This window comes from Schistocerca cancellata, chromosome 2 (genome assembly GCF_023864275.1).
Source record: "Schistocerca cancellata isolate TAMUIC-IGC-003103 chromosome 2, iqSchCanc2.1, whole genome shotgun sequence".
Lineage (NCBI taxonomy): Eukaryota > Metazoa > Arthropoda > Insecta > Orthoptera > Acrididae > Schistocerca > Schistocerca cancellata.
The window spans coordinates 46,707,463-46,732,700 of NC_064627.1; the positions used below are offsets into that span (position 1 = coordinate 46,707,463).

The window sequence follows — 25,238 nt, forward strand, 5'->3', positions numbered from 1 at the left end:
TAAAAAATAGCAGCAGCGCGAAAAATGCAAAATTTACATTTCTATTGGAAGTTAAAACGCTGTTTGATGTTGCAATATTGAAATATTGCGGTGTAAAAGAAAGTGTGAATTAATTTCCATATATATACAGTCGTTAAATTAGTGACCAAAGTCTAAAGAATGCACTCCAAGGTAAAGATCAACAGTCGTCATTTTAGAAATTAGGCCTTACAATTCTATGTCGTAAAACTACCCTATCCAGGCCTATAGCTGCAGAAAAATATGTTACGTTGGCATTCAAATAGAGACACTGAATATAATTATTCAAAACACACCCTCAACGTATATATTTCAACGTGTTTAACTAGTCTGAAGCACCAGTTTATGAGGGACATCGATGATGCATCGTGTTGTTCGCTATAAAAAATATAAACGAAGCTTTCCAGTGACAATTATTGCTATTATTACAAACAGCACAGGCCTACTAAATTCCATGTAATTAACTGCAGCTTGCAGTCAGAAGGCCCTGTAAAAGCTTTGCAGACTGTATTTGACCGATATTTACCCTCTCAATACCCAAGGGGGGCGGGGGATGCATTACTTTATGCCTACCTTTTGAAAACGTCGAAATCTAGTCAGGTACTTTATTTTTTAAAATTTTGTAAAAAAAAATATGTATTGTCTTTAATGAAGTCTTCCCCCAGATTGTATGAATCTTTCACACTTCTCGTTTAAGCTTAATCGCAAACTTTAAGTTTAAGTGAGATGGTCATAGAGTCTCCCGCTCTTGGTAGTAATGCGACTTCCCACGACAGTCGTCTTACTCCACAAATAATAACACTGCGCGACCTTAGATCGCATGGGAATTATATTTCTCTGGGTTGACAGTAACAATGGTCTCAACAATGATTCATTTCCCTTGGGGTCTTTATTGTTTCCTGTTCAGGGGCACTTAGTTCAGTGTTAGATACAACTGTGATTGAAAACGTATCGACAGTCACCTAGTGACGGAGGAATACCACAGATTCTGGAGGAATCTACAGATTCTCAAATTGAATTTGATGAAACTGACGACGTAGTGAGTGAACCTGAAGAAGTATGTGTTGTGTTCGAGGATGTGGACAGTGAGAGAGAAACTAAGACTGGGCAACTGAACTGATGACGAGGCAGCTTGCGAGTTTAGTGATAGGTACATTACAAGCACTGGGAAAATTTATAGCTGCAAACCTCCTCACATTAGAAGATTAGTGGCACTAAACATAGTGACAGAATGAGAAGGCATAAGAGACGAAGGTAAAGTAGGAACAGAAACAGAATCATTTGAAAAGTTTCTGCTCCAGAAATTGTCAATATCATAAAGCGTACTGATGAAGAGACATTGAGGCAGAAAATAACCAAGACAGACAGTAAAGAATTCATGGTGTATATAGGAATTCTTTTTATTATGGGGAAGGAGAATGACAGTAAGTCATCTGTTAGAGATTTATGGTCCTACACTTCAGGAACGTTTGTTTATACTGCTACCATGAGCTGAACCACTTTCCACCAGCTTACTAAAATAGTAAGATTTGATGGTAGAGAGTCGCGAATCTATCGCAGGAAACCTGATAACTTTGCTGCAATACGAGAAGTTTTTCATAAAATGAATGAACTACTGCGAAAATATTATTTTGTTGGGATGCACATTGCTATTGATGAAATTTTGTCATTGTTCCATGGCAAGTGTCCCTTCAAGATCTTCATGAAGGGAAAACCTGGTAAATACGATATACATATACGCATGCTCACAGACGCTAAAACCAGATATGTTATCAGCATGTAGCATTATGCTGGGTAAAGAAATGATGGTGCAAAACAATAAAATTCCGCTGCAGCTGTGGTCAAACGCCTGGTGGTTCCTCTACATAAATCAGGGCGACATGTCACCACAGACAGATATTACAATTCAATTGATTTGGCCGAAGATCTATGGAGGAATCACAAGCAAACTCTCGTGGGAATATTACAAGCTAATAAGAAGCATATACCTAGAGAACTGAAAGATATCTCATGACGAGAATTACATTCTAGTGAATTTGCTTTCAGTAATACTGGTACGGGAAATATTTCAATTGTTTCTTATATTCCCAGTGAAAAACCTTAAAGAAATCTGTTGTTTCTATCATCTCAACGTTGTGGCGCCGCAGTTGGTTCTCCTACTGACACTAAGAAGAAAACAATTAGAAATTTACATTATAATGAGACTAAAGATAGATCAAATGGTGGGGAAATATTCAACTAAGAGGTGTTTTCTGTACTCATGTGGACATATCAGCGGTAAATTATACACTATTTTTGTTGAACCACCCAGGCAGGAATAAGAAAAAACTTAATAAGCGACGACTCTTTCTTCAAGAACTGGGACTACAGCTCATGAAACCACGAATTGATGAAAGGGTTACAAATATTGCATGCTTGTCCAAGCCTGTAGTTAGAAGTATGAAGGGTATTCTCGGATGGAAAATCAAGCAGAACTTCGGTGCAAAGAAAGCTCACGGAGGTAAAGGTAGATGTCGTTTGTGTGTTAGTGTAAGCCATTCAAAATCAGAAAAGTACAACAAAGTGAACAAAACAACAATAATCTGCAACAATTGTAAGAGCTACTCATGTGACAAACGTATGTTGCAAGTGTGAAATAGATTCCGAGATAATTAGACTTACTAAACTTAAATGAAAGACGTAAAACGCATTTCTAAAAACGGTTTTGAAAGAAATATTCATGTTCTGCATTCTGATTATGCGTCAAAAGAGCTTTCAAAAGTATGTTATTAATTTAAGTCAAGTACAATTAATGAGTTTTATTTATTTTTTAAATTTTTTGTGGTAGGCACAAAGTACGCCCGCCCCCCTTAGCAATACGCGTTACTGAAAATGGCGTGGTATTGCCAGAGTTAATGACCACAATATTCTAAAAACTACGTCAGCAACGCTGTTCACGTTGTTAAATATTTACTGCGAGTATTCGATCTGTACAGTCGCATTTCCGCAAAATATGCCTTGCGAAAATAGAAAACAGTAACTATCTATACCACCACAAACCTATTTATAACATAATTATCGTATTAGGGAAGGAGGCAAAGAACAATATTTTTTATTACCAAAAATGTTATTTACACAACGGAAGAAGGTAGCACTGGGATATGTGGTATTTTCAAACACAACGTCAGAGTTGAGACCTCCGAAAAAAAACTGTGCACCATAATATATTGAGAGGCGCCTCGCACTTTGCAAGCACACATTAAATATTGCCGCATCTAAATTGTCTGTATAATTCATTAAAATATATGATTATCGAAATACAAACAAAATCGCCAGGAGAATTCTAATTCGTACGCTTTGCAGACAAAGAGAAATCGTAATACGCCTAACGCAAAGCTTTGTATGACTACCCTCCACTGCTATAAAGGCTAAACAAATGCCACAACACGTATTAATGAGATGCTATTATCTATAACGTACAGATATGTAGATGTGGAAGTTGTCGTGTTCTAAGAAATTAGTGGATCACAACCAGAGGTTATACAAGACCATGACGCTGGCTGAGCTAGAATATACGCTTAATTCAAGCCCTCTCCCACATCATCCATACCAGGACATCCAATAAGAAAAGCTTAAACAAAATAGCTGCAAATATTACGAGGCACGTACCTCAACATCGCAGTGTAGCAGTATGACGGTGCCGCTCTGAATGGACGAAGATAACAGAGCCACACTACACGGTAAATAATGTGATTACAGCGGCAATAGTAGTGCGCAATTTCCAATAGCAGCCGACAAAGTTTAATAGTATTCCATAACAGAGTAGTTGAAAAGACATCAAGTTATTACCTACACGATCTTGCACAGGTATAAAACACACGACCCTGTTTAGCCCCGTGCGTGGTCACTTTGTAAAACCTATAAGCTGCCTACTAAAAACTTGCCCGCTTCTGCACTTCTGATTTGAAATATGTTGTTGTTGTTGTGGTCTTCAGTCCAGAGACTGGTTTGATGCAGCTCTCCATGCTACTCTATCCTGTGCAAGCTTCTTCATCTCCCGGTACCTACTGCAACTGACATCCTTCTGAATCTGTGTAGTGTAATCCCCTCTTGGTCTCCCTCTACGATTTTTACTCTCCACGCTGCCCTCTAGTACTAAGTTGATGATCCCTTGATGCCTCAGAACATGTCCTACCAACCGATCCCTTCTTCTAGTCAAGTTGTGCCACAAACTCTTTTTCTCCCCAATTCTATTCATCCCATCTACCCATCTAATCTTCAGCACTTTTCTGTACCACCACATTTCGAAAGCTTCTATTCTCTTCTTGTCTAAACTATTTATCGTCCATTCTTCACTTCCTTCGACGGCTACATTCCATACAAATACTTTCAGAAACGACTTCACGACACTTAATTCTATACTCGATGTTAACAAATTTCTCTTCTTCAGAAACGCTTTCCTTGCATCTGTATCATATTTTTTATAGCACGATACCCAAGCAGTCTCTGGTTTTCTTGACGGGTAAAAGGGTGAGTTTGTTTTAGATAAACCATGGTTTTTTTTTCAGCACACACACATATCGCTGCTGCAAACAGTATGTTGACGTTATTCTGTTGTAAATACACCAGTACTGCCCCTACCACCCTATCTCTCGCCGCAAACCCCACTATCATGATAGGATAAAGCCCTACACTATTCTGTCCACTCGTGGGTGTTTCAGCCTCCCTCCCAGCGTCCCACGGAAACCTTGCACACTAAATACCGCAATTAGGCTATGAGTTTACAGTTGGATTGCAAGCACGATTAAATTTAGATTGTATGAGCGAAAGATCACTTTACTAGAAGTGCGGCCATCGTGGATAATAAATAGTAAAGAGGAGACTTAACAGCCACAACTGATCAGTCTTCTGTGGTAGTTGAAACTGTCAACATGGATTCCTCCAAAGTGCTTAACATGCAAGGATTATTATGGAGGAGGACGAGACCAGCTGATGGTGAACCTGGACAATCTTGTTTCTGTCACTGGCAACATAAAGTATACCGAAAATGGTACGCTCGTTAGCAAGGAGGGCTTAAATGTTATTAGCCCCTTTACAGAACCGTTTTGCGATAGCATTATGGTAGTTAAAACTGTGACAAAGCGGACTGTCAGGATCAGTTAGAGAAGGGGTAACCCGTAATGTTAAAGAAACACATGTATAGCTCATTTAGTTATTATTATACGAAGTAAATTCTCCAAGTTCGTCACGCCAAGACATAGTGTCAAGGCGCAGCTACCATTTCTCCTACACGAAATGTTAGTGTGGCCGAAAGAGAAATATTGGACAAGATCGGCAAGGAAGCACTGGATATCAGTTTGAAGGAATACAAAAATTCTGTGGCTATACCATATGAAGTGGAATTAGCTACCATTGAAATGTGTGCTCGAATAGAAGGGCTGCCCGGAATATTGCAGCAGCTACGTGCAGACGACTATTATTACTTTTCGGATTTGGACATCAGATAATAAACTTTAGATGTGCTACTACCTAATACCTTCTGCATGGGAGAAGACTACCAGGCGAACATCAGTGTTATTGTGGACAACAATAAGGCAGTTCATATGTCAAATCACAAGCCTATGTGTAAACAAAGTTATTGGTGACCACCTTGCAGATTTTGTAAAGTGTCCAGAAATGCGACCACGAGAAACTTTTGCGCCCTCCTTGGCTAAGGAACATGGTACTACCAGACTGGAGACTACAATTTATAATTACAGAATGGTTCGTGTATTCGATTCTGTATAAACTGTTTCAGTGTTTAAAACTTTAACAAACAGTATTACAATGTGCTCCACCGTACCCTGTGCAACTTACATTAATGTGGTTTCAGCTAAATAATAACTTACAGAATAGCTGCTGTGTGGTGTTTAACAACGTTGTGCGGTTTGTCTACTGGGTTAACAAGATAACCCGGAAACTGACTGTTTTTGACGTAAGCCGGTCAGACTCTCAAGACTGAGAAATGCTTGTACGTTATACACTGTCTGCATATACTTTTATTTATCTACCTGTAAACTATGTGAAGATTCCTAACACTGACCACAGCAAAGAGAATATAAGTATTACACAGAAGTGCTATATTACAGTGGGAGAAACATATTTCTCTCACTTCAGGATAGTGTTCTCCACCACACCGTTGGATGTAGGTATCGCCGAATTAGTAGCAGTACCCACAAACAAAGTCATTCCACAGTCCCAAGAGAAAGAGTAAACGTATCACCCAGTCTTAAACCACGCCAGTCAAAGAAATTTCGCCTTTTAATGCACTTACTGTATTGTGTGTACGAATAGAAAACTGTAAATATAAGGGTTCGAAGCCAAAAGAACAAAAGAGGAGTATATCGCGAAGAAAACTGTCACAAGGGACCGATACAAAAGTGCGATTTGGGAAACAAGAAGCTATAGCAAATGTGCAAACAAGGCACATAGCGTTGGTGTGTTGAGGCAGATAGACAGGGGGAGAGGTTATGGTGTATCAGTAGTGTGGAAGGTACACATATTAGGAGAAGTGTTGTAAAAATAGGAAATATCATGAGAAGTGACACTTGGCGCATGTTTGTATGTAAATAGCAGAAGATAAATTAGTTGTACTGAATGTTTGCCACTACAAGCAGCTCTGAATAGTTAAACACACCAACGACATACCAGAGGTTGTGTTATTGAGTAAAAATCGAGTAGGCGAAGGAAGTAACTGGCAGTTGTGTGGAGTTGTCTCAGCCAGAGAGAATGTTGTGTCATGGCTGACTAAGGATCTGGGATGGTGGATGTGGCTGCACGGGGATTTCTATTTGAGATGTTCCGTAATGCGTGAGTGACGTTAGGGGAAGACCTGAGGCGATTTAAAAAGAGACGGCTCATTTAAAATAAAAATGGTAATTGCACTGATTTTTATTACTGCAAGCGCTAGTTAGTAATTACACGTACAGTAGTGCAAATGTTTCTTTGTGTTTACCAGTATCTACGTGCGGGTATCCAGAGTGAATTATCAGTCATGTGCTCAGTATTCTAATTATCCTACTTGCTCTACTGATAGCTCTGTTAATGAACTATTTTTAACTAAGACTAATTTGTGCTGTAAAGTTTTCGTTGTGTTTGATAATATCTATGTCTTGGTATCCAGGAAAGATTATCAGGATTGCGCCCAGTATTTTAATTAGTTTGCTTCCTCCGCTCGTAGTTGAACTATACCATTAAAAAGGAAAAGTGCTAAACTAATATAATATGAAGATCGTGTGCAAAGGTAACGATGTGCGAGAACGCAGAAGAGATGTCATAATATACGCTAGTGCGAGTTATTTCTGTGTGATTAAAAGCATTCTATACAGGGTGAGTCTCTAACTATTGCCACCAAGATTAACTCCGAAAGTACGATAGGAGCTGGAAACCTTGTAGGACAAAAGTTGTATGGGACAACGGGGGCCATAATATGACGTTGGGTTTTTGTTGCTAGTTGGTCGCTTCAGAGATATGGAAGTCTACTTTGTTTTTTTAAATTGGGTGCTATAGTTTGGTACTTATTTTCTGATACTGGCTATCGAGATGAATCCAATGGTGTGCAACATTAAGGTCTTTGAAGGTCAATGAATGTCATAAAGGTGGCATGAATGTCCATTTACAGAAGGTGTTCGAAGCGATGAGCATTGGTATCGATGCAGTGCTGCAATCTTCTTGTCATGGACTGAGTGGTGTTCATTATCACATCGGCACTTATCGAAGCACATGCTCTGACATTTCTCTTTCGCATTTCTGCAGGTGTAGTTCGAACGTCTTTATAAAATATGTCTTTTACGAATCCCCACAAGGAAAAAACCGGAGGCGTTAAGTCTGGCGAACGAGCCGGCCATGACACATTTCCTCCGCATCCAATCTTACAATTTGGGAATTGTCTCTGAAACTCATTCTAGCCAAAAAGTGTGCCAGACACCCATTGTGTTGATACGACATTCTATTCCTTGTTCCCAAAGTATTTCTTCCAATAACAGTCCTAACGTTTCTTGCAGGAATGTGGTGTACTTCCTACCATTAAGATTAAGATGAAATAGGGTCCCATAATTCAGTCCTCCAGAATCCCACACAATAGATTCATCGGCCACGGTTTTGGTGTGCAACTTGCCGCAGCCACCATGGATTTTCAGTTGCCCAATATTGCATGTTATGCAGATAAACATTTCCATGATTCGTGAATGTAGCCTCGTCACTAAAAAAAATCAAATTAATAAATATGTCATCCCTCTGATTCTGAAGCTGAGCCCATTGACCTGTGCTGGCCCCGGCTTATGTGTTGGTTTAAACGATGACTGTTACTTTGCTTTTGGTATCCCGCGGTTATTGTGGCGATGCCGTGGTTCTTCCTGTTTCTACGTGTGGCAGCAGCGGTGTGTATCGGTATTCGCGCCTTGTACTATCTTTGATCTGGTGCTTATAGTTTCCGGCTAGCAGGTGTGCGGCAGTCGGTCGGTTGGTGTGGATCAGCCAGGGAATCTCCGTGCGACACAGCGGGTCGGGCCCGGTGGCGGTCTCTGCGCAGTGTCGGAGTGTGTGGGAGCTGTTCCAATTATTACAGGGTTCGTGGCTCACTGACCCAGGACATCAAAGTTAAGTGGTGATTTAATTACCGAAGCCTGACTGTTCACACTGTGCCGTTGGTTTTCATCGTTGGCTGTGGGGGGTATTCCCATGAGCAACATCGAGTTTTCGAGTTGGCGAAAGTCTGACCACCGTCTGGTGGAGTTTAACTGTATTTTGGTTATTTGAAGTCCAAATGCACCAGCGGAATTTCCTGATTTGTGGCCGTTGGCGCTCCGCTTACTTGCCCTCGTCGCTGACGTAAAATTCAGGTAGTATCCTCTCCTCACCATGTTGTCGCCGTCCAACTCGTGTGTGTAGTTTTGAAAGCTTATGCGTACTTGGTTGTGGGTGGCTACGCCTTTTACGTTTAGGCTTTGGAGTTCCTTGTGCACTGGTCGGGTGGAACGTAACTCGTCTTGTCGGTGGGTCCGGCGACTGTCTCTTGGTTGGGTTGCCGGAGGATTTGACGTAGTTGGGCCGACTACCTGTCTCCCCTAAACGAATGTTAATATTCCAAGTGCAGACCGACCCCCGAAAACTTCTGAGCGCCGCTGCCTGTACTGCCTTTTCTTATTCGTGTTTGATTGTGTATTTTAATGGCTTACAGCCGACGGTTTGAATTGGTATGCTTTTAGTTGGGTTTTAAATAATGGGCCATCAGCCGCTTTGAAACTGAAAGTTCCTTACCTGTCAAGTCTTGCATTGTTTGGGCCTTCAGCCTCATTTAAAATATTTTTTTGCATAAAGCTTTGGGCCTTCTGCCTTTTGAAAATTTATTGTAGTTGTGTTTTTCAATAATGGGCCTTCAGCCGCTTTAAAATTTAAGTTCCTTACTTGTTAAATTTTAGATTGTTTGGGCTTTCAGCCTGTGTAAAATATTCTTTAAAGATAAAGCTTTGGGCCTTCTGCCTACTAAAAATTATTTTAGTTGTTTTAAATAATCGGCCTTCAGCCGTTTTTACATTAAAGTTCTTGTCTTTCAAGAATCAGACTGTGTGGGGCCTTCAGTCTAATTGAAGATAAGGCCTTCTGCCTTGTGTTATTTTTTTTAAAAAAAATCTTGAATCATGGGCCTTTAGCCATCTTTAAATTAAACTTGTTTGCTTTTCAAGTGTTAGATTTGTTGAGCCTTCAGCCAAGTCATAGAACTTACTTACGTGAGACCTTCTGCCTTCTAACTATTCTGTTTTGAGTGTGAATTTTAAGTTAATGCCTTTCAGCCCTTTTTAAATTTAAGTGGTTTTGCCCTTAAGGAATAAAATAGTGTGACCTATTCAGCGGATAAATAAGGTCAAAAAACTTTTGCTGTATTGTTTGGACACCTAAATAAAGTTACATGTGTTTGACTGTAACTGACAACCGTCTTTTGGTCCCTTTCCAAATTCCAACTACCTGTTCTGTCCTGCGGACGTAAGCAGGGCGTTTCACCCATCGGCAGAATTCAATGCGACGCATGCAATCTGTACCAGTTAATTCTTCGAGGAGAATGGTATTTATGGCGATGCTGAACACGAACAACACTACTCTGGCTCATGCAAGATTCCCTTTCGATTTGACACGAACTGACCCAGGGATCTAGAACTACAGTGGCAAGAATACAAATTTCCGTTTCCTCGTTAGTAACTTTCCTTTGACAGATATGTTTCCGATGCGTTAAAAATCCAGTTGTTCGCAAGTAATCACACACATATTTAAATGTACGACATGCAGGGTGGGTATGAGAACGATATACTTCAGCGTATAAGTCTCTAGCTCTCACTGAATTTCGTTAGCATTTTCTATAAATGAGAAGCATATAGACTTGTTCTACGAAGGAATACATCATTCACATTCGCTTGATTCGAAGATACTAGTCTTACCGTTCCTATCAGTTTTGTATTGCGAAACCGCCGAATGGTGTTTACATGTGAATGGTACTTTAGATTGATACGCCGTGTTCGGCGTATATTTAATATTTGCACAATATACGACAGAGAATTGCCAGAGCATGTGCTTCGATAAGTGCCAAAGTGATAAGGAACACCACTCAATCCATGATAAGAAAATTGCAAAACTGCATTGATACCAATGGTCATCACTTCGTACACCTTCTGTAAATGGACGTTCATGCCACCTTTGTGACCTTCGTTGACCTTCAAAGACATTACTCTTAAACATCATTGGATTCGTCTCGTTAGCCGCTATCAGAAAATAAGTACCAAACTACAGCATCCCATTTTGAGAAACAAAGTTGACTTTTATATCTCTGACGCGACCCTGTATAGTTTCAAAATACTTCAATACTCATTCATAAATATTTCATGTAGATTATCCTTAGTATTACGTGATAGATAGAAGAGACAAGACCAGCACCGTCATGCCTTTCACTGTTGCATTGGACAGCGAATACTGTACTTTAAAAAAAATGGAAGAAAAGTTGAATTTGTGGTGTCACCGCCAGACACCACACTTGCTAGGTGGTAGCTTTAAATCGGCCGCGGTCCATTAGTACATGTTGGACCCGCGTGTCGCCACTGCCAGTGATCGCAGACCGAGCGCCACCACACGGCAGGTCTAGAGAGACGTACTAGCACTCGCCCCAGTTGTACGACGACTTTGCTAGCGACTACACTGACGAAGCCTTTCTCTCATATGGCGAGAGACAGTTAGAATAGCCTTCAGCTACGACCTAGCAAGGCGCCATTAACCATATCTAGAGAGAGTCTCACTTGTATCATCAAGAATGCTGTATACAAATGATGGATTAAAGTTAAGTATTCCAGCAGCTACGTACTTTTCTTTATAGCCTTCATTACGTATCCTGTTTCAGACCTAACGCCAGCCGGCGTGTGTAAACGCGTGCCTTTCGGTTACCCGTCACTGTGGACTGGCTGTCTTGTCAGTCCACAACAGAATTAGCAAAAATCAGTCTGACAAGTAATATCAACAGGCAAACTGCTGCGCAGTGATTTATTTCAGCTCATCATTTTTGCAGTGCAGTCAGAGCAAAGCCGAGTTACCCGTTTCCAAATAAGGAACAACTGTACGGCCTAAACGAACATTTTGAGAGAGAATTAAGATCAGTTTTGATTTACAGAGTTTCACATAAAGTCTGGAGCTGCATTTTTCTGATAAGGGCACATTTACATTACGTAACAGTTAACCATTGTGTAAGACAGATTATTCCTGATAAAGTCGTCCTGAACCATTATTCACATACAATCTAATTTACAGACAGTCACGTGCGTTTTAGATTAATCAGGATCTCATACACAAAAAAGTTATTTGCAAGGATTTGTTCGCGTTCAGAAGTAGGGTAGTAGTAGACGATTAAATATCAGACATTGTAATCAGAAATGCCAGCTGGAGTGGCAGAGCGGTTCTAGGCGCTACAGTCTGGAACCGCGCAATCGCTACGGTCGCTGGTTCGAATCCTGCCTCGGGTATGGATGTGTGTGATGTCCTTAGGTTGGTTAGGTTTAAGTAGTTCTAAGTTATAGGGGGCTGATGACCTCAGGAGTTAAGTCCCATAGTGCTCAGAGCCATTTGAACCATTTTTTTAATCAGAAATTTAGAACACTTCTTCCAGATAGTTAGCGAGAGATTTACTCACACACACATACACAGCAGTTTGCCAGTTAGGAAACAAAAGCACAAAAACACCAACTGTAGAGAATATACAGGAACTGAGAGGGAAAAGGGCGTTGGAACGCAGCAAAGTGGGATGTAAAATACGTGAATACATGCCGTTTACAGTTAGAGCTAACGTGATGTGGAATAGAAAGAACGCAGCAAACCAGATTTCATTTACTCAAAGGTGTTCAATGATTATCATCCCACGAAACATTTAGCTTTGATGATAAGTTGATAAAATATTTACAACAATTCTATGTAAGATATTACGGAGGTGATTACAGAGAAGTACATTTGAATGTACAGAAGTGACGACCTCTTCTGTGTACTAACAAGTATGCAACGCTCTGAGCAATAGGGTTCCAGTGAAGCCACGCTTTATTATCAGGACTCTCCCGGCAGTCACTGAAAACTGCTAATTGTGTTTCACTTCACACTGAAATGTGTGTCCCATTAAAAGGCTGCGACAGCTAATGGACGACACCGAGTTTCCAAGTACCTGATAAACCTGGGAGGGAACCTTAAATGCCTTCCCAGTAGATACTAAGGGACCTTCTCTTGAGCTGGTGCCATCTTGGCGACTCTTCAATACGCAGAACAGAAACCTGGACGCATTCACGAAAAGCTGGCGTGTGAGTATGTAGGGAACTCGATGCAGACTGTGACTGGTGCCTCGAGTTGTGTGAGTCTGCCGTGGAAACATCTTGTCTCGATACTGGTCGCTGTGGAGTGATTCTCTGGAGTGGGATCGAAGTGGTTGGCAGCCTGTAACGTCGAATGACAGGGTGGAGCTACTTAATTTCTGCCCTTTATTGTGCTACTGTGGAAATGAGCCCACAATTAACATGGTAACACTATGGGAAATTCAGTGCCATCAAAAACAGTATTTGGGGGGAAGAAGAAGAAAACTCCTGATCACGGGCCATCGAGGGGACGGAATTGTTTGATCTGAGGGCATTGAAAGTGGAGAGGTGAACGTGTTTCAGAGAGGGCACTCTGACTTAGCATTTAGGGGACATTTCAGTCTGTCTCCTATTCAGTTTTCAGACTGATTGAGTCTTGCATTCATCCAAAGATCTACTGTCATTTTGTGACATTATCAGCTTCCGTTCAGTGTTGGATGGTTCTTCTTTCAGTCCACTTTTCCGATTGTGTTCTTGTTACCTGACCTAAAACTGCAAAAGTATAGCTTGCATGTCACCTTTGTAGTTAAATTACTGCAAATCAAATACCCCTCATGTTGCACTGCGAGACAGCAAACGATCGATTTGGATGGGACAAGAAAATGGCTCTGAGCACTATGCGACTTAACTTCTGCGGTCATCAGTCGCCTAGAACTTAGAACTAATTAAACCTAACTAACCTAAGGACATCACACACATCCATGCCCGAGGCAGGATTCGAACCTGCGACCGTAGCGGTCGCTCTGTTCCAGACTGTAGCGCCTAGAACCGCACGGCCACTCCGGCCGGCGATGGGACAGCAGCTCTGTGCCAAATGTCTAGTGACGGTTTATCCTGCAGAACGATTACTGAGCACATGACGCGTGTTGAGCTGTTCTCAGTGGTGTTTGTAAAGCCACGGCCGGCTACAGAGAAATGCGAAGATAAAAGCCACCGGATGTCTGTCAACGGCCACGTGGCACCACGCAACCCCAACTGCAAACTGACAAGTCATGTCGGCACACCTTCGCCTTCGTGCACAACTGATTTCAGCATGGCACATAAAATGGTCAATTCCTCGCTTCAAGTCTAATTTCTGAGCAGTCCCTTTATCGTACAAGGCCTGAGAATTCGGATTATTTGTGGAATCCAAGCACGTAATAGCAATTACTGTTACACGTCTTTAATATTCGAATAGTCTTATGCCACAACAGAGGATTACTTCATTGCATTTCTTCCCATATTCATTCTTTCAGGAAGGCCAGTGAACCAAGGTGCCCATGGAAAGCTTCTGTGAAGGTTGGAGCGCAGGAGGGAGTGGAGGGAGGCAGAGCGACTGCGGAAGTAAGAAGACGGGTTCTGTGTGGATACGTCAGCCAGTAGGGGTCTTGCTATCGAAGTCAAGGTTTCAGGTTGGAGTCGAAAACTCAGAGCACTGTATCAGACAGACAGCAAGTTTAAGAGGGGCACACAGTCTGCTCCATAGTGGAGAATTCGTCTGTGAGATTGTGTTAGCAATGGTTTCTTTAATTAACTTCCTATTTCTATCACGAAGCCTGGATACTTATAATTTGCTTTTTAACGTTCTGTTCAATCCATTCCCTTTTCTTCAATTTATATATACTTGTTTGAACTGTGTGTTTACCAGACTGGAAAATTCTGTATGATTGAAAAGTGTATTTACGTAATCAAAAAATTATGAAACACCAGTCCTGCGCGGAGGCTTCGAAACGTAACAACATAATGCGTTTGAAACTTACCCCACACCGTATCTTGCTGTTACTGACAACCAGGTCCTTCCTCAGTCCTTCAAGCAGAGCCCTGACAGCATGCTTGCTGGCGTGGTACATCGAGCACAATGGATCGAATGGCATGATGTGGCCAGCTATACTGGAAACAAGAAAAAGAAACAAACTTGTACTGCCTGTACTGTATGGATACAGATTATACACTGCCAGATTTAACCACCAAACATGAATAATTTTTACAATTCGTATTTCATTTACTTAGTAGGGGATCGCATTTTTTAGGGAGGCGGGAGCTATCGAATAATTAATCGTTTCTTGGTTGATACTGGGTAGCCTCATACTAACATTTCTGTGGAGATGCAAACTGAAAGTGTAATTTTCTGACAGAAAGACGAAAGTGGGACTTCATGGTCCCTGTGATCGACATGGAACAAGGGCTGCTGGGAAGCCAGTTTCATGGATCTAAAAGGATAATGCTGGTAGTTTACAGCCCAAGACAGTCGCCTCATCGTGAGGCCGGTGGAAAGGGATTCTCGTGATTGACCTGTGGTCGCTAAGGAGGCTTAGGCGAGATGACGCTGAAAGCATGAGATTGTAGAGAGTGCCATGAACAGCCTTTTGTACGTGGAATGCCTGCCGCAAATGCATGCTAGTGGCCGAAAGAAGTTTTTATGAGAAGGTCAAGCCACATTCCTGCTAAAAGACACAGAAACGAATTTGGTTAGTTCAATTGCAGATGGAGGAGGGGTCATAATATGTTTCTGTTGAGATGAACATGAGCTGTAAGAGGTTGACTGATAGCTTCTTGATGTGTAGAGTGGAAGGTACTCAATTTCTAGTTGGGGCTGTGATTGGCTGTAAGGAGAATACACACTAACGACGGGAGGTCTACTAACTGGACACTTCTGGGGGGGGGGGGGGGCTCTTGGTGGTGTCGGTAGGATATATTTGGCTACAAAGCGATTTTGAGAGCTCTCTGGTGAGTGTTCCTGAGTGATAAACTTAGGTGGATAGCGTTTTGAGACATTGCTGGCGAGGTGTCAGAGAACTGTCTCAGCATTAGATTCGAATTTGCTGATGTTGCCACTATGAACTGCATCATTCGTCTCTCTATGAGCAGAGATACGAACCTGTGCTTCTTCGGGGGAGACGAAGTCATTACAGAGTGCTTCTTTACGACCTTACATTTATGAAATGTCTCTGCTCCGGGCTTATAAGGAAGTAGAATTCTTAATTCGTGTCCAGCATTAGACGGAAGTGGCCTCGACTCCAGGAGGTTGCAGACACCATTTGACGTCCTCTGTGTAGTCAGAATTTTCAGCTACGCAACGCACTATCTCTGCGACCACTGGCAGCAGTTCCCAGATAATCGCTGCAGAATTGTTCTTCACAGAATTGAATTCGGCGATATACGCACCACGGCTCGGCACATAGGAACTCTTTTAACAGTACGTGTGTTAAGTTACATTTCTTTGATCGCAGTGCCCTTCATTGTCAGTGCCAGTAAGGCTAGAGGCTTTCATAAATTCGATGTTAATCAGTATCGGCCGCATGAGTGTTTCCGTCGTATTAGCGGGGACGCGATTTCGAGTCACGTCATGAACGATTTGAGAATCTCCAATTTAGGTTAGTGAGTTGGAGTTAACGTTCTGTCTGAGTGAATGTTCACTTTGCATTGTATCTCTGGTAGTTGTTTTTATAATAAAAGTATTGTCAGTGCCCGGTTGTTCTACTCTTCCTAGAATTAGACTCCAGTCACCGATCTTGGTCAATTTAGAGTGGAGTTTGTTGCAACTTGGGGATTACCGCAGCTGGGGACTCTCAGTGGCAAGGCTAATTTAATTCACTTATTAGGCGTTACCACACCGTTGCCATCACGTCATTTACTGCCATCACACGTAATCACACGCAATTGGCACTGAAGTGACAGGGACCTTATGAACACAAGTCTGTATTTATCTTTATTTTCTCTCCTCAAAATACATAAACTTCAGTGTGATACTGAAGAAGTTCCATATCCCTCCATACCGACCATGGGAACGAAACAGAGGGGTACGTGTGGGGAGAATGTTTGATAGATTCGACATGTGCAGGAATTGATACATCAGATGTGCTGTACATTGAGTTCCTCCGTGGTGATTTTCGTTGATGAATATTACGAATGTTACTTTCAACTCTGCAGCATGTTGTTGGTCGTAACAGTGAGCAAGTCACAGTATTTAGCACTACTGGGCAATGGTTTTGGCACATGATGCGTTAGTACACAGATACAGCAAAATGCATGGAACTCTACAGAGAGTATGTTATGAAGATCTGTAGGTTACAATAATTGAGCGCCTTCGTTTCTATAGTGAACAAAAAAAGTATACCATGATTTTTTTTTATTTTTTGCTAAATGGCCCTACACAGGACAGAGAAGGTGCCTCGCATTAAAGTCTTCTCTATGTTGCGGATACCATCTGTAATGCACTTTGTCAGGTCTAGGCGAACAACTTTTAATGCTCCGTCGATATGGGGGTTACTAGTTCAGTTTAACAATGATCATGTTAGAAAATCAACAGTGACCTTGAAGGAATTATTCTGGCTTGGGCCTTAAAATAAACAAAGAAACCACAGGAAATTTTCTGGGGATCGCTGGACGGGGATCTAAAATCCACACCTCCACCATTTCTATCCACCACACCATCTCGCGCAATGCGAATTTTCCTGTTTCCTTACATGCATGAGAATTCTACATCGTACCCGAATGGTACATTACTTTCACAGACGCTGTCTTATAAGGGAAGTGAAAATAGGTCCGTTGTAGCGATTCCTTCAATCGGGAAAACGCAAATAATTTCTTCTGACAATCAAACTTCTGACATCCTGGGTTGTTGGGTGTTCTGCCGGATATCAGCGTCGTACTTGCACGATATTTCGGTCACGTAGCTCGTGACCTTCATCAGGTGCGACCTGAGACTGCTTCTCGAGTGGACCTGGTCCAATATTTATGCCTATGGCCTTCCCCCACCACCAACGGCTGCAGGCGCTACCTCTGTGGTCCGCGCCCATTCCAGAACCAGAGAGATAGAGATGGAAAACGAGCCCCTGACGGACTGCCAGGCGCACCAGACCGAAGATGGAACACCCAGAAGTGGGATTGGTGGGCGCGGACCGCAGAGGGAACATCCAGAGCCGCAGCGGACGAAAAACGGAGCGGGAACGCTCCAACAGGTCGTGGTGAGCGGTCGCGGACCGCAGGGGGAACGCTTGGTACCCCAGACCGTAGATGAAACCCCCAGGAGCGGGTTTGGTGGGCGCGGACCGCAGAGGGAACACGTAGAACCGCAGCGGACGGAAAACGGAGCAGCAACGCTCTAGCAGGTCGCAGGGAATGGGCGCGGACCACAGAGGAAGCGCCTGCAGCCGTTGGTGGAGGGGGAAGGCCATAGGCATAAATACTGGACCAGGTCCACTCGAGGAGCAGTCTCAGGTCGCACCTGATGAAGGTCACGAGCTACGTGACCGAAATTTCGTGCAAGTACGACGCTGATATCCAGCAGAACACCCGACAACCCAAGATGTCATTAGATCGCCGGGAAAGCGTGAAGAGTTAAATCAAACTTCTTATCTACACCGGTGCCCAAAATTCAAGCAACAAACAGAAATAGTGCAAGATTGCGTTAATTTTGCAACAAAACGATATAAACAGGTGACAGTAAAGTAGAAACAACGTAAAAAATACAGAACGTAAACAACTGCACCATTTATAACGGTAGACAAAGATGTTCTTCGTTTTTTCCAACATATCGCATTTTCACACACATTCCGACAACTAGTTAACGTGCTTAGCATCGGGTGTTACCACCTCTGGCAGCAATACATGTCTGACTAAGAGTGGTGATGCTGTGAATCATGTCATCAGTCTCATGTTGAGGCAATAACGCCAATTTCTCCTGTAGAGCTGCTCGGAAGTTTTGCTGAGTGGTTGGTGGATGCTGACGTCATACAACCTGTCTTCGTAGCGCATGCCAGGCATGATCTGTGGGATTCAAATCGGGAGAGCGAGCAGTATTATCCGCTTACAAAAAATATCAATCATCCGTGCTTTAAAGGTCAGCACTGTCATCCATCAGTAAGAAGTATGGGCCCACAGCACCTCGCAAGAACTGCACATGGGGTCCCAAGTTCTCGTCGCGATACCTGGCATCAGATAAACATTGCCTGTTCACTCGTACAATATTATGAAGATGTGTTCGAGTAGTCAACATAATCCCTGCCCAAATCATAAGAATCCTCCTCGATACCGCCGTCTTTCCTCAATTTTTGGATTCCGAAAATGTGTTCTACGTTCCCTCCAGATGCGTCTGCGTCGATAATCACTCTCCAGACCAGAACGGGACTCATCTGTGAAAAGAACATTGGCCCACTATGGCATGTTGATGGCCCTTCTGAGAAGACGCGTCAGAGGTACACATACAGCAGGTGTCAGACAGTAAAGGCTTGTATGCTGCAGCCTTCTACACAACGCATGCCTCGCTACAACACGTCCAGCAGGTGCTGCAACGTCAGGCGCCAGCTGCCATGCACTACTAAGGCGGTCCGTCGTGCTCTTACAGCCAAATAATGGTTTTCTCTTTCTGATATTACACGTGGTCGGCCCCGCCCTGATCATCGGGATACGGTTTTGATCTCTGTAAACAACAGTTCACATTAAGCCATAGAGGTACATTAATTTACGACTGTCCCGCTTCCGTTCTTTGTACGGCTCTCCACTGCAGAGAGTCTGGTAGGCGACTTCTCTGTGCCGCACTGCACCGTCTGTGGCAGTGCACTCCTCGACTGCAGATGTTGGACTGCTCGAGAAATACTGCCTCGTTTGATGGGTGCTCTGACGTCATCGTTGGTGTGCTTGTCTGTTGACCGGAATACGATCTTTCATGCAGATCACCATTGTACGGATATCTGTTGACATTTTGTATGATTATATCGTGAATTAGACACAGGACGGGAAAAATAGTGGTTTGTTGCTTTATTAACGAACATGAAAGCTGACTCGTATCTACATCTACATCTACATTTATACTCCGCAAGCCACCCAACGGTGTGTGGCGGAGGGCACTTTACGTGCCATTGTCATTACCTCCCTTTCCTGTTCCAGTCGCGTATGGTTCGCGGGAAGAACGACTGTCTGAAAGCCTCCGTGCGCGCTCTAATCTCTCTAATTTTACATTCGTGATCTCCTCGGGAGGTATAAGTAGGGGGAAGCAATATATTCGATACCTCATCCAGAAACGCACCCTCTCGAAACCTGGCGAGCAAGCTACACCGCGATGCAGAGCGCCTCTCTTGCAGAGCCTGCCACTTGAGTTTGTTAAACGTCTTCGTAACGCTATCACAGTCCCAAGAACCCTGTGACGAAACGCGCCGATCTTCTTTGGATCTTCTCTATCTCCTCCGTCAACCCGATCTGTTACGAATCCCACACTGATGCGCAATACTCAAGTACAGGTCGAGTGTTTTGTAAGCCACCTCTTTTGTTGATGGACTACATTTTCTAAGGACTCTCCCAATGAATCTCAACCTGGCACCCGCCTTACCAACAATTAATTTTATATGATCATTCCACTTCAAATCGTTCCGCACGCATACTCCCAGATATTTTACAGAAGTAACTGCTACCAGTGTTTGTTCTGCAATCATATAATCATACAATAAAGGATCCTTCTTTCTATGTATTCTCAATACATTACATTTGTCTATGTTAAGGGTCAGTTGCCACTCCCTGCACCAAGTGCCTATCCGCTGCAGATCTTCCTGCATTTCGCTACAATTTTCTAATGCTGCAACTTCTCTGTATATTACAGCATCATCCGCGAAAAGCCGCATGGAACTTCCGACACTATCTACTAGGTCATTTATATATATTGTGAAAAGCAAGGGTCCCATAACACTCCCCTGTGGCACGCCAGATGTTACTTTAACGTCTGTAGACGTCTCCCATTGATAACAACATGCTGTGTTCTGTTTCCTAAAAACTCTTCAATCCAGCCACACAGCTGGTCTGATATTCCGTAGGCTCTTACTTTGTTTATCAGGTGACAGTGCGGAACTGTATCGAACGCCTTCCGGAAGTCAAGGAAAATAGCACCTACCTGGGAGCCTGTATCTAATATTTTCTGGGTCTCATGAACAAATAAAGCGAGTTGGGTCTCACAGGATCGCTGTTTCCGGAATCCATGTTGATTCCTACATAGTAGATTCTGGGTTTCCAAAAACGACAGTATTGGGACAGGGCCGGTGCCATTCCAAAGTACCATTATCCATGATGGCGGCCTTGACGTCAGAGTCATTATGAACTGTTTTGATAACACCGCCACCATTCCTAAGCATCGTTAGGCGACAACAACAAGGTCGCACGCAGTGTATCCGGCGCGTGTTGACTCTCTAGTCTTTATTACCGGCGCGGGGTTGTGACATAGATAGAGAGTTAGCGCCATCTTTCTCTATGCCGCAACCCCGCGCATACATACACGCGCTAGGCAGGACCTATATAAATCAATGCCCGACCTACCTCACTCTCACACTGCTCGTATACTTCATTCATCCAATACTTGTCACGTCTTCGTAATTAAACGTGTAAAAATGAAACGATCACGAACCGCCAGTGACAGCAGCAGCAGCAGCAAACGTGCTCATGTGGACGAAGTTCCATTCCCTGGTAAGTACATTTTCAGTATTCTGATATCTACACCCTTTAAGTCTGTGTATGAGTGCTACATATCTTTTATAATGCTCTCTATAAAGATCGCTCCTCCACTTGTTCTGTGTGTGTTCCGGCTTACGTTTTTTACCCTTTTGAATCTCTCTCTCTATAAAAATTGCTTATCCACGCCTTTTTTTTTACCTCTAACTTGGGTGTCTGAATCTTTTATTTTAACTGTTACATTTGTTTTGTACTGCTCTCTATAAATATTGTTCATCCACGTGTTGTATGTTACGTGTTATACCCGTTTTCGATCTCTCTCTGTAAAGTTTACTAAGTCTTTTAACGGATTCTTTGTTTGTGTATGTGTTAAGTCTTATATCCGTTTTGGACATCTCTATGTAAAGAATGACTTTCCACATGTTGCATGTGTTATAATTAATTTACCGTATCCGCTATAAAGATAGAGCTTCCACGTGTTGTGTATCTGTTATATTCGTTGTGCAATGCTCTTTGTAAATATTTCATTTCATTCCTTTTTTTTTTTAAATTTGCTGGTCCGCTTATTTCTCTATCACTTAACTGAAAGCACACTTCCCTTTCCATATGCGATATTATATTCAGTCTTCTCCATCTTTCCAGATTTCTTCCAGCAAATCATGGCTGATCTAGACAACCAGATCGAGATGGAAAGGGCTCAAGCGCAGCTCGAATGTAAGTACATTTATAATACAATCATACTTCTTAAACTTGATTAATTTCATGTAATATATACCCGTTTCCTGATTGTATACATTTAGTCCTCATAAACCGGTCTTTCCTTTGTAGATGCGCCTAATTCAGCATTCGGTTCAGTCACCCAAAACGTTAAAGGAGGCGCCGGTAGCGCTCAAACGGTGCCCGCCACACAGGACACTCAGTCTTTAGAGGAGGAGGAGACCAACCTGCCTGACCCGTTTGAGGAGGAGATCAACCTACCTGAGTGGTTTGAGGATCTACTTGATTTTGGCAATGAGTTGCTCAAACCATGGAGTCAGAGCGGAGAAGGTGAAAAATTTGGACATTAACATTCCTTCACATAACCGCCATTATCTACTCTTATTGTTATTATTTATCGCTCTTTTAAATATAAATCACTAAATTAATTTTTTTTCCTTATTTATCTTACAGGTATATCACACGGCGTAGGCCGTGTTCCTAGAGCGGTGGTTGCAGGGGCGGGACTCGGGCGCACCGAACCGCAAAGACACGCCGCGCCTTGCGTGGCCCCTATAAGGGCTTCGCGGGAGGCGGATGCAGAACACGCACCAGCTCCTCCCCCAGCGCTGTCTCAACCGTTTGGCTGCGCAGCCCGTCCGCCGTCGCCACAGCCTGGCCCTTCAAACCGGCTGTCACCCCCTCCTCCTCTAGAAGTAGCAGCTCGCCGCCGCCGCCCACGCAAGGTATGCGTTCCGAGACGTATACCTCTCCCCGCAAATGATGATGATTACGATCACCCATCACCAGCCCATTCATCTATCGGGTGGACTCCTAGTTGTAGCAACAGTAATAATAGTAATTTCCTTATGGCTAGCGGTAGTTCTCTCCCCCGTCCTATCGATAACGAATTCGATCAGAATAACGGCGTAATGACTCCCTTAGAATACTCAGCAGTTGCTAGAGCGTTTGAGGGGCGAATCTCTTTCACCATAATTGAGAATCCAGGCGAGAGGTATCGCGATCCTGTAAGGTTTTTGGAGGCGTGCCTCCCCGTCTTGGAGACCGAGCTCCTCAAACTCTTAGAAGATCCGGAATTTAACGCTTTTAAATGCAGTGCTGTGTTATGCTGTGAACTGAGTCAACCCCCTAAACATCAAGGTGACGCGGAGACGGCTACTCTGCATTATATATGGGGTGACAATGGCGTTATTTCTCGGAGCACATCGATTGCTGAGTGGTATCGAGAATCCACCTTGAGCGCTATTATGGCCCGATTTTCCGAGATGGAAGTACGTGGATCCGCTAAAGCGCTCAGCAGTATACCACACCTCGACATCCATATACATGTCTATGATCCAGTGAATGGAGGGTCCAGTTATATTAAACTCCCTATAGATACTGAGAAAAAGCAAGCATGCATTAATGTTCAAAATAAGTATGATAATGCGCGTTTTTCATGGTCAGTCCTGGCTTGCGAGAGAAATTACAATTACAAACATCATCCCGAGCGTCCCAGCAGTTACAAAGTCAAAGATATTAAGAGACAGTATAACTTTGACGGAATAGAGTTCCCTTTAAGAATCCAGGACATACCTAAGTTTGAGGCTCAGAATACCGCAATATCGGTCCACGTTTATGGCCTGGAGAAGAAAAGCAAGTCAGATGAGCAGAACAAGCATACAGTAGTAGGCCCCCTCCATTTATCAAAATTTGCAGGTGAGCGAGAGTTACATGTCAACATGCTGCTCTTCTCCGAACGTGATAATTATCACTACGTCTGGATCAAAGACATATCCCGACTCATTTCCTCCCAGTTAAGTAAAAATGATCACAAACAACATATTTGTATAAGGTGTTTGAATTATTTTTCATCTCAAGAGTTATTAGCAACACATCTTTTAGATTGTGCATGCAAGGACCCGGTACGTGTTGTTATGCCCACTGAGGAAAATAACTTCATTAAATTTAAAAATGCTCACCACCAGCAGCGTTGTCCTTTTGTTGTGTACGCCGATTTTGAATGCTTGCTGGCTCCTATTACTCGTTGTGAAGGGAACCCCTTAGCCTCACACACAACCTTCACACAAAAACACGTACCTTATGCGGCGGCGTTCCAAGTTGTATGCGCATATGATTGTAAACTTAATAGCTATCAGTCTTATGTAGGGAACGACCCGGCGGTTTGGCTTCTCACAGAGCTTGAAAAACTTTCTTGGCAAGTTCACAAGCTCTACAGCATCAATATTCCCATGACCAAATCAAAGGAAAATGATGACTTGTATGAAAAGGCTGTTAATTGTCATATTTGCGGGCTGGTCTTAGATAGAAAAGCGGAGACTCCTCGTAGAGACCATTGTCATCTTACGGGTAAGATGCATGCAACTTGAAGTATCAGTTACCTACACACATACCCGTCTTTTTTCATAATCTGAGCGGGTATGACGCTCATTTTCTCGTTGAGCACTTGGCTAAGTTCGGTATGAAGAATAATCAGGTCAATATCCTGCCTGAAAGTGTTGAAAAGTACATTTCTTTTTCAAAACGAATGACGCCGAAAATTACGCTCCGCTTCCTTGACTCTCTACGATTTATGCAAACTTCGCTTCAGAAACTGGTTGAGACTTTACCTCGGAATGATATGCATATCACTCGATCTGCATTTACCGATGAGGAAAAGTTTCAGCTTGCGACGAGGAAAGGAGTTTTCCCGTACGAGTATCTTGATAGTATGGCAAAACTCAATGAAACCAGGCTTCCCGACATAACTTCTTTTACCAGTACTCTCACTGGCGATACCATAACTATCAGAGATTATGAGCATGCCGTTAATGTCTGGCAGGAATTCAGCATCCCCAATTTGGGAGAATATGCAAGGTTATACATGGACACGGACGTTCGTTTGCTTGCAGATGTTTTCGAAAAGTTCCGGAGTGTATGTATGACCACGTACTCTCTGGACCCTGCCTTTTATTACACGGCACCTGGGTTGTCCTGGGACGCTATGCTCAAAAAAACGGATTGCAACATTGAACTTTTGACTAATGCTCCAATGCTTCTATTTTTTGAGCGAGGGATCCGCAGTGGACTTTGTCAATGTGTTCACAGACACGCCAGGGCAAATAATCCGCGGATGGGTGTCGAGTACAACGCATCCCTTGATTCTAGTTACATTTTGTACTTAGATGTTAACAATTTATATGGGCATGCTATGAAGCAACCGCTGCC

At 42.9% G+C, this 25,238-nt stretch overlaps 1 protein-coding gene across 1 annotated transcript in view; it reads right to left on the minus strand.

Moving 5' to 3' along the window:
* The window catches only part of LOC126150688 (dehydrogenase/reductase SDR family member 11-like), a 97,334-nt gene that overhangs the window by 39,751 nt on the left and 32,345 nt on the right, over positions 1–25,238 (minus strand). Inside the window, exon 4 of the mRNA XM_049915892.1 lies at positions 14,642–14,771. Within this exon, the coding sequence (XP_049771849.1) occupies positions 14,642–14,771 (130 nt within the window). The remainder of the gene's footprint in view (positions 1–14,641; positions 14,772–25,238) is intronic.